Source organism: Ammospiza caudacuta, chromosome 3, assembly GCF_027887145.1.
Source record: "Ammospiza caudacuta isolate bAmmCau1 chromosome 3, bAmmCau1.pri, whole genome shotgun sequence".
NCBI lineage: Eukaryota > Metazoa > Chordata > Aves > Passeriformes > Passerellidae > Ammospiza > Ammospiza caudacuta.
The window spans coordinates 62030984-62040577 of record NC_080595.1 but is presented as its reverse complement, the minus strand read 5'-3'; the positions used below and the strand labels follow the sequence as shown (position 1 = coordinate 62040577).

Here is a 9594-nt window from a genome sequence, read left to right as displayed (position 1 = left end):
TATTTACATCATATTAATATTTTTTTTTGTCAGCAGCTGCACAATGCTGTTGGGAAATAGTTTAAAATTACTCTAATGTGACCACATGATAACCACATCCTTTTAGCATTTCATGCAAAATCTGTAGAAGGCAACAGAAACTAGCAAACTGTTTTGTTCAGTTATCATGATCAAGGCCTTAGTTAATTTCAAATTGGTATTGAAATACCATAGCTTGTCCTCTCTCTGAAACTCCAGAATGACTTCTTAATTTCTCCAAGTACTTGAAACTTGACACAGAGATCTCTTGCATGTGGGTGGCTGCTCTTTTCTACATCTGGAGAAATACACATTTCTCCCTCAGGGCTGGTGAGCAGAACTTCTGTGGATATAAAACAAGAAGGCTTCCAGCTTGATTTTCCATAGGTGTGAGAAATAATTTCTGTTTTGCAAGAAAAATGAGACAATTCTATCCTATGATATTTATTTATTGCACATGGCCATGTTTTGTATTTCTGGAGACAGATGTGAGATGAAAGTTCAGAACTGAAATTCACAATTTATTGTTCAGAGTTCAGCAGTGTCATGGACCTCTCTTGGGAGTCTGCAATACCTGATACTTTCATCTGCCTACGTGGCTGCCTCACCACACTGTGCCACTGTCTAAACTGCTCATTACTCACTTCCTGAGTCTCTAGTTTACAATATGGCACTTAAACCATCCCTGTAGTCTGACATTTTGAAGAAGACGGGTTGTGGTTGCCAGGGTGGGTACAAGGGGAAGATAAATGTTACCAGAGCAAGAGACAAGGAGAGATAATGGGGAAAAGGAGCAGGAAGAGGATGGATGAGACAAGAGTGAACCATTATAGTCTCACTGCAGTACTGCTCTTCTGAAAAAGTCCCCAGGTTCAGTTCCCATTTTGATCAGAGTGGAAAAAGAAAGGAAGGCTGCCAGCCTGGAAAGGGAGACAGTCAGGGAGTGTCAAGGAACTGAATGGCAAGTGCAAAGGGTAGTAGCTATAACCAGAGGGTTTTTAAATACATGCAACAAGATGGTGAGTCCAAATGGATCACTCAGAACAGCAGGCTGGAGAGAATAAAAATTCTTGAATGCCATGTGACAGCAGCTCATCTTCTTCTCCCTAAATCCGAGTTTATAGGCAGCACATTATGCTGTTTGTAATATAACTAAATTTTGAGAGGACCAAGTTCCTCTGCTGGGGCTGGCTGCTCAGTGAAGCTGAAGATTAGCATCTGCACTGACAGCACCTCAGCCCTTTAGAACACTGCATCTGCCAGCTCCTCATTTTCTAGCACTCACATTACACCACTCACCCAGCCTCAAGTGCACTGGAAGTACTTCTAACACAGGACTGCAGTCCTTGGTTTAAACAGTTCATTCCCCATGGCTGTATGCCAGCATTTGAACTGCAGGGTGCTCAAGGGAAAATGCAGAGCTTAAGAAATTAGCTACTACTTCTAGGAATATAGAGAGAAAGGTGGAGCAGGTGGAGTAGTACCAATAGCTTGCAGAACACCCACATGAATGCTGAGCTCATGCTGTGCAATGAAGCAGACTTTCCAACAAGATCATATGCTTTCATTAGTTATTAGACAAAAATAACAGACTCCCACTAGGCTATACCAACATTTCCACACAGAGTTCAGTGCCAATGAAAACTTCCTCTCTACAAATATGTAACTTTTATCTCAGCACAGCTTTGTTTTCTCGCAACTGTTCTAGGAAAACTGCTTTTTAGTGGTGGGCTGCTAGAATATTAGACTATACTTTGACTGTTATTATCATTTTTGCTGTAATACAAAGCTTTCAGATGTGCATGCTTCCATCTCCTGGGCTGAATGTATATAGCACTTCCTGGAGATACTGATGTGTCATAGGCTGCATACAGACTTCTTATCCTTTCAAGACCTTTAGGGCAGATAATGGTATATTGTTCCACTCACTACAAAAACTGCCCTGTAGATTAGGTGCCTTTGAGGCTTTTCAAGGGCACAAGTGATGGATGGATATAGGGAAAAACATTCTCCCCTGAAGAGGTGGGAAAAAAGCGAGCAGTATTATTTGTGTGTGCTGTGCTTGCATGCTTTCTGAGCAGTGCAAAGGAAATTACATGTTCCTACTTCTTGTGGAGGAAGAGCTCCTGTTTCACAGGAGCTGCTAAATTAGAATATCTATGTTGGGACTGTAGTGGTTGCAACACATTGGGGTATTGCAGCAGGAGTTGCAGTTCAGAGTTTCAAGCAATACATGGCACCACTGGAGGAGCCAAATGCATCTCAGAGGCTGCCGTGTTAGCAGTGGGCAGGGTTGTTCCCACTTTGTCCTTGGTAGCTCAGTTTGCAGGGAGAGGACAGCCCTCATACTGCGCTTCTCTCTCCATGACTTGCTCAGGGGTTGGCTTCTGCCCTTTATAGATCTCTGTTGTGTAAATGTAGGTGACTGTCTCAGAGTTGGCATGAGCTGTGTCTCACTGCTGGAGCCTGGAAGTGCTGCAGCCTCCAGCCAGCATTTCCCCAGGCAGGCTCTGAAAAGCTGTGCAGGCTGAGCTGGGCAGCTCCAAGACAACCGAGCAGGTTCCACTTTTCCTGTCTTCCTCTGCCCTGACCAGCTGCAGTGAATTGCTTTGTGCACGGTGTCCCTTCCCTAGCTGTATTTAGCCTACAGCCTGCTGCTTGGCAACACCAGGAAGACCAAGGAAGAACATATTGTGGAAAGAGTGGCTAACAACGCTGGTGACAAATGTGTTTGATTGCACTAGCCACAAACCATGGCTATCAAAATTTGTGACCTACTTTTATTTTATCACTATGGTCTTTTTACAAAGATAGTGATATGTAGAATACCAAACAGTCAAGTCATCCATCAGAAGCAGCTGGGATGGACAAAGCCCCGTGTCAGACTGACAGCACCCAAGTGAGGAACACGTGTCAGTGCGGTGGCCGTGCTGCACTCGCCGTCAGCTGAACCACCTGTGCATGTGTGACAGGAACAGGGCTGAGCAGTCGCACTTATGAGGCTTCCAATCTACAGCTCAGCGCTGTGACCTGCTGGCAGAGAGGGGCATTAGGGTGTTTTCTCCATGTTCCCCATTTCTCGGCTGCCAGGGCAGAGGGACGGTGCCAGTGAGGCCAGCCGGCTTTGGCAGCACCGGGTGCCCGTCCTGCCCAGGGAAGCAGCCCAGGTGAGCCCTGGCCGGTGACCCAGCCCGAGGTGAGCCCTGCCCGGCTGCCACAGCTGGGGATCCCTCCGGAGGCTGCTCCTCCAGATCAAATGGATAATATGGGCACTTAAAAGTTATTTCTCTATTAAAAGAACAACGTTCCTTTTTATGGAACGTCTTGGGTGTTAAGTTTTCCTTCAAAGACCTAATTGGCACCGTCCCTTCCCTAAAGAAAAGTAGCAAACTGAGTTTCTTGTGAAGCTTTATTTAATCTTCCTTGAGGAAGGGCCTCACTGTGACTGCTGGGGTCAGCCATTGGGAACAGCAGAGGTATCTCCCATAGAGTATTTGTTTGACAAAGCCACCTTGCAGTTGTTGCTTACAGCTACTCAGTTTCATCCTTTAATTTCTGTTTCAAACCACTTCCCAGCTCTCGGTTTCAAACCGGCACAAATCTCCCGCTGCCGCGGACACAGGGCAGGCAGGCCCAAAATCAGGCACCGCGGCGGGCAGCCCCAGCCCGCGCACGCGCACACCCAGGCCGGGGTCCTGTGGTGCTATAAGAGCACGCGGCGGGAGCGCCGCCTCCTCTCTGTGCAGCGGCGCGCGGCGGTGCCGGGTGAGTGTCCGCGATGGCGCCGGGGCCCGGCCGGGCGGAATCCCCCCGGCCCTCGGGGCATCGCGGCGGGAGCGGGCCGGGCGGGGGCCCCGGGGCGGCCGGCGCCGCTCACCGGGGCGGCCTGTGTCTTTATTTGCAGTAGGAACCCAGGCGGGGACCGCACCCACCGAGAGCGCCATGGCCGAGGAAGGGTGAGCAGGGCCGGGGCCGTCGGGGGCGGCGGGCGGAGGGGCCGGGTCGCTCCGTGGCGCGTCCGGCTCGGGAGCTCTGGCTGTGCCGCGTGTGCAGGCCCCGGCGCGGTGCTGCTGCGTGCTTCCTGCAGGCCGGGAGACGGGCGCGGGTCCGCCTGGCAGGGCCGCTGTGCGCATGGCGTCCTCGCCTCCCCAAAGGAGCATGGAGGCAGCATGGCCCGGTGGCTCGCCAGGAGGATTTAGTGCCTTCGCTTCTTTCGAGTTCGTCCTTCGTCTCGTTTTCCTTTGGCATAGTGCTTTAACTTGCTTTTTTTCTGTCCTTTTTTAATGGCCGGATGCTTGCAGGTGAACGGGAAGCTTTTGCTTATAGCTGAAAGTTGTTGGCACGCTGAGAACATAGTGTGTGTCTTTTCTTTAGCATTACTGCTGGAGGTGTAATGGATGTTAACACCGCTCTGCAAGAAGTGCTGAAGACCGCACTTATCCACGATGGCCTTGCTCGCGGTATCCGTGAAGCAGCCAAAGCCTTGGACAAGTAAGTGTGGTGTCACCAGTTTCTCTGCTGTGAATGGTAAAACTGAGTGAGACCTTGTGATGAGGTGTATTGAACACCTGCAGTGGCCATTTTGTTCAGGTGTTCAGTTTTAACTTACACAAGATTATAGCTATCTGCCAGTAATTGTTGTCTTTTGGGGCCTTTAAGAGAAATATTAAAATATAAAAGCTAAACTCAATAGTTAAAGAATAGCAGGATCTGGTGTATTAATTTCTGTAATTTTGTGGCCCCAGTGCCACCAAGTGTTCATATGGGTGTATGGGTTTTGTGAAGAAAATTTAATCGTGCCTGCTGTATATGGCTATGGAAATCTAGGTTTCAAGAACTTTATATTTTAAGAAGTAATAAATTATTCTCAAAACTTTAGATGATTTTAATAGGGTTAATATATATATTTCAGACTTTTCCTGGAAAAGTTCATTTCCTTTTTATGAAAAAGCCTTAAATTCATAGATTTCTTAAACTTTTTTTTGCTGTCTTTTTTTGTATATTGCAGCAGTAAGTAAATTGTCAAGGTGCAATATCAAAACAATGTTGAACCTCTGTGCCAGTTATTGGGTAATCAGTTATGGTATTTTCTAGGGCAAAATGCATGTGTATCTCCAGGTATGCATACACCCCTGTGTGTGTTTATTTGTAAATCCATACTTGACTTGCAAGAAAAATCTGCTTAGATGTAAAGCTACAGTGTTTGGGTGATGACTTCTCAGTTAGTCGGATACCCCTTCACTCGTCCTGTGAGTGATAACTGCTGTCTGACAAACCTGTATGCAGAAACCTCTGGGACAAGGTACTAAACAAGGGCAGAGAAATACTGTGAGCTTGGGTAGCTCACAGCTGCTTTGTGTGAGTTCTCTGAGTTCAGCTCCTGCTTTATAAGCTGTGTTTTAGGGTGATGTGTGTGTGAGGCTTCTACACATTTGTGTGCAATGGTTCTTGCTTGGAAACATTTCTGGCATTCTGGTGACAGTCCTGATAAAGAAGGTCTTTTTAGGGAAAAGTGACCTTGTTTGCAGAGGTCACGTTTCATTAGGTTAAGCATAGAAGACCTACTCAGCTCTCTCTGTTGTCAGGTATCCCTTTGGTATCTTAACATTGTACCACAGTATACAAAGATCCTAATTAGAATTGGGGCCCTGTCATTACAGCTTCTCTGAACGTAAGTAGAAAAGATTGTTCTGAAGAACTTGAAAACACTTTGGCGTGGAAATTCAAACTTTTAATAACTAAAATTCTAATGTTAAATTACTGTATTACTGTAATCTGTGGTAAATATGAAAAAGTCACTTGTAACTTGGTTGCTTTGTAACAGTGACAGTTCTGTAGGGTACCTGGTGTTTATGCAGTCATTAGACTTTTTCCAATGGCTGAGAATTTATTTTTAGAAGTGGGATTTTTAGAAGCTTTCAAAGCAGGAATAGAATCTTAGGATAAAGCTAACAATATATGAATAGCCTGTAATGTATATATAAATAACATTAAAAGTGACAAACCACATCAAAAGTATATTTAGTATTTCAAAAGCTTATGGTGTCTGATAACCAAAAGTTAAAGCATAGGAAGTGGTTCTCTAGAAATGCATGTGCTGAATGCAATTATTTTTGGTTTTGATTATCAAGAAATTTTAATTGGTGCCTGAAGTAACATCTGTCAGTTCTCTTTTTTTTTTAGACGCCAAGCCCATCTCTGTGTTCTGGCTTCAAACTGTGATGAACCCACATATGTAAAGTTAGTTGAAGCGCTCTGTGCAGAACATCAGATCAACTTAATAAAGGTGCGTGAACTTGAGACAAAAGTTTGGAACAGTTATGCTGCTTGCTTCAGCATGTAGAGAGCTGAACCTTTAGAACACTACTGTAATTCTGTGTATGGCTTGCCTAGGCAGGACTTAGCAGCAGATTGTTGTAGTTCTGATTGCCATTTTTCCACAGTGCAAAACCTGTGGGTGTAAATGGCAAGGGATGTGGATTAGTTATTTTGCACAGTTCAAGTGAGTTCTGGTGTCCTGTATAATAAGTAAAATTACTGCTGGGAGTGGAGGGCGGGAGGAGCATTCCTGTGGCTCCAGGGAGGCTCAAGCTGTACGATGATGATACTTTGGCTCCCTCTGCTGATTCCTGTGAGGAAAGCAGCCATCCGTTACCCAATGCTTCTGACAGTACAGCAGCTTGGGGGCTGAGCCAGCCGTGCTGGGCATGGCAAGCTCTAATGTGATGTGCTCTGCACAGGTTGATGACAACAAGAAGCTCGGCGAATGGGTGGGTCTCTGCAAGATCGACCGAGAAGGAAAACCTCGCAAAGTGGTGGGCTGCAGTTGTGTGGTTGTCAAAGTAAGATTGCTAATTATGTTTTATTTCTTGACTTCTGAAAATAATTAGTACACTAAAGGTTGCATTAGATAAGGAACTGTTTAATACAGCTCCTAATTTTTTTTGTGAATGGTGAATAGAAGCTGCTTTCCTGTATCATAGGCTCTGTCATGTTTATTTACTCATGTACATTTTGTGAGTTAATAGTTGTGTCCTCAATGCCTACCTGCCAGTAATCATTAGAAGGAAAGGCCTACTTAGAAGATAGGAAGTTTTGCTTTAGACAGAAAAGCCAGTTCAGTGTGTCTGCTCAACTTGAAAATGTTGTGCAGAGCTTATTTCACAATAACACTGGCAAAGTAAAGCCACAGTACGAGCCTTGAAGACTGTGTGGTCTCTGAGGTCCCAAGAGATGGCTACATCTTCACAATGAAGACTAGTGCCTTCTGCATGCATGTTCATAGTTATGTTACTTTTTCACGTGCTTTGAGTTTCTTTTAGCAGAGAACATTTTGTTTGCATTCCTGTCAATGGGTGTCCATGTCAAATTTCATTCATTCATTTGCATGAAATACAGCTGTACTTTATTAGAATAGTCTTGTTAAAGAGCGGGGAGAAAACTGGCAAATTGCTTGAGCTTACTTGTATGGAATTTTGGGAATTTATTTTGAAAAAGTGTTGTAATCCCATTTTTCCTTATGAAAAACAGTTTGTGAAATTTAGAATGAGTCTGTCTTTATGTTAACAATATGTTGTTTTGTGTTACAGGACTATGGCAAGGAATCTCAGGCCAAAGATGTCATCGAGGAGTACTTCAAGTGCAAGAAATGAATGGCAAATAAATTTTGAACCAGTCTAGTGTATGTGTGATTAATGCTTTGGTGTCTGTGGAACAGTTCTTTCGAGTTGCAAAGGGTAGCGTCAGAAGATGCAAAAAACTTTGCATTTGTTGGTGTGGTTTATTAGTATTTTAACTAAGTCAGTTTGCTAAAAAGATCATGGGGATCCCTGCCACTATTCCTGGTTTTGGGTACTTCTGTTTTTTTTTCTACCCCAGAAGTTACTAGCTAGAACATGGCACAGATTCAAGTTGCAATAATTCAGATAGCTAAATACTGTCTTTGCTTAGTGGTGCTTTGGTCTGTATTTCTAGGATTCTGAGTAACTTAAGTATTACTGCCTCTGTGATAATAATTTGGGTCCTTCTGCTGAGACAAATGAGAAGAACAGCTTTAACTGTTTACCAATTCTTCTGAGATGTTGCAGGATTTCTATAAATGCTTTTTTAATTCATCCAGGGAAGTTAATGGACACAATATGTGTTTTACTTGTTCCTCTGGCTCAAATTGTGGGTGATAGCGTCTTCTAACTAGTATTGTCATGCACTTGTAGCTCTGATTCTCTAGTTCTCGGTAGGGTAGCCAAGTAATTGAATTCTCACTTGCTCACATTAGGTAGTGTTAAACTCGTAACTTCCCTAGTGTTTTGGATTCTGTAGTTGTTCAGAACTTGTGTTTCTGTCTATTTTTTGGAAGCAAGGGATTCAGACTGGTGTGATTTGTTATCTTCCTGCAAGTTGTTACATGTGTCTTAAATTTTCTGCCAAGTAGCTCAAAAGTGGAGTGAGTCATAAGGAATTGCTGATTATGCTGATGTGTAAGATACGAATGTGAATATTTGGGACTGAGCATCAATGGCTGAAGAGATGGGAATGTTTATCTGTTTTCAGGCTCTTCAACTTAGATTTTTTACTATGGTTTGTAACCCCTCTTGATACTCCTAGTTCTAAATGTGAGAGCTAAGGCAGGCATCTTCTCCAGCTGGCCTCAGATGCATTTCTCTTACAGTTCTTCTTTAGGCTCTTGAAGGGTCTTTTTGGTTTTGGCCCTGTCTTTTACTTCGTAGTAGCTACATCTGGGTGACTTCGTTGTTAAGATTTCTATAGTAACATTTTCAGGTGTACTCAATAAGGTCACCTGGACAAATATGTGAGGTGTGTATCTTTCTGCTAAACTAATGCATGTTCTCAGAAACCAGACCTTAAGGCACTTTAGTTTGTTCAAAAGAGGCTGGCAAATCTTGTGAAGGGTTGGGGCCAGTTAGGAAGCCGGTTATTAAACCTGGAGGAGGCTTGGGGGATGCCATACCACTCTACAGCCATCAGAAAGGTTGTAATGAGGTGGCGGTCTCGTCTCTGAAGTAGCAAGTTACAGGTTAAGAGGAAATGGCCTGGCGAGGTGTTAGGAAATACAGTCAGGCATTGGAGAATGCCAGGGAAATGGTGGAATCAGCAGTCCTGCAGGCAGTTAAAAGACCTGTAGATGTGATGCTTAGGCAAGTGGTTTTGCCAGTGTTTGGTTTGCAGTTGGACTCAATGATCGCTTCCAACATAGTTTGTTCCATTATTTAATTCATATTTGTTGAGCCTGCAACCAAGTTGAGAAAAGTCCAGCTCACACAAACCATTTGGGTTTGCAAAATACTCATTTAACGTGTTTTATCTTGGTGTGAAAAAAAAAATCAAAATGTTTTATGTGCTTGATTTATACCAGTGTAATGGCAACATTAACAGTAGCTGGAATATTGCATTTCCTTTTAATTGCTGTGAAGGGATTCAAGTAAGGGGAGCTGTAGTTTACAAGCAAATTTGTTAGGCAGTGTTTCTTTCACTGCAGTGGAATGATACCTCAGTAAACATTCAGGAGTGTTATTTTTTTAGTGTTACCATACCATTTTACATAGCAATGAATGTTAA

General features: G+C 43.9%; 1 protein-coding gene and 3 non-coding genes across 4 annotated transcripts; all 4 read left to right on the top strand.

Annotated features, from left to right (window-relative positions):
- Positions 1 to 3729: 3729 nt before the first annotated feature.
- RPS12 (ribosomal protein S12) lies at positions 3730 to 7697 on the top strand. The gene is made up of 6 exons (XM_058802039.1): positions 3730 to 3783; positions 3923 to 3974; positions 4393 to 4509; positions 6202 to 6304; positions 6759 to 6860; positions 7608 to 7697. Exons 2-6 carry the CDS (start codon positions 3961 to 3963, stop codon positions 7668 to 7670), a joined length of 399 nt encoding a protein of 132 aa, XP_058658022.1. The 5' UTR covers positions 3730 to 3783; positions 3923 to 3960; the 3' UTR covers positions 7671 to 7697.
- Positions 5220 to 5294, top strand: LOC131556394 (small nucleolar RNA SNORD101). The gene has a single exon (XR_009274630.1). It is a non-coding gene; the product is annotated as a small nucleolar RNA SNORD101 (small nucleolar RNA).
- LOC131556403 (small nucleolar RNA SNORD100) lies at positions 6609 to 6695 on the top strand. The gene has a single exon (XR_009274639.1). It is a non-coding gene; the product is annotated as a small nucleolar RNA SNORD100 (small nucleolar RNA).
- LOC131556402 (small nucleolar RNA SNORA33) lies at positions 7129 to 7263 on the top strand. Its single transcript, XR_009274638.1, has one exon. It is a non-coding gene; the product is annotated as a small nucleolar RNA SNORA33 (small nucleolar RNA).
- Positions 7698 to 9594: the final 1897 nt, after the last annotated feature.

Coding starts and splice junctions, on each gene's coding strand:
- RPS12 (XM_058802039.1), top strand. Junction 4,510..6,201: donor GCAGCCAAAGCCTTGGACAA/GTAAGTGTGGTG, acceptor TTTTTTTTTTAG/ACGCCAAGCCCATCTCTGTG. Junction 6,305..6,758: donor ATCAGATCAACTTAATAAAG/GTGCGTGAACTT, acceptor TGCTCTGCACAG/GTTGATGACAACAAGAAGCT.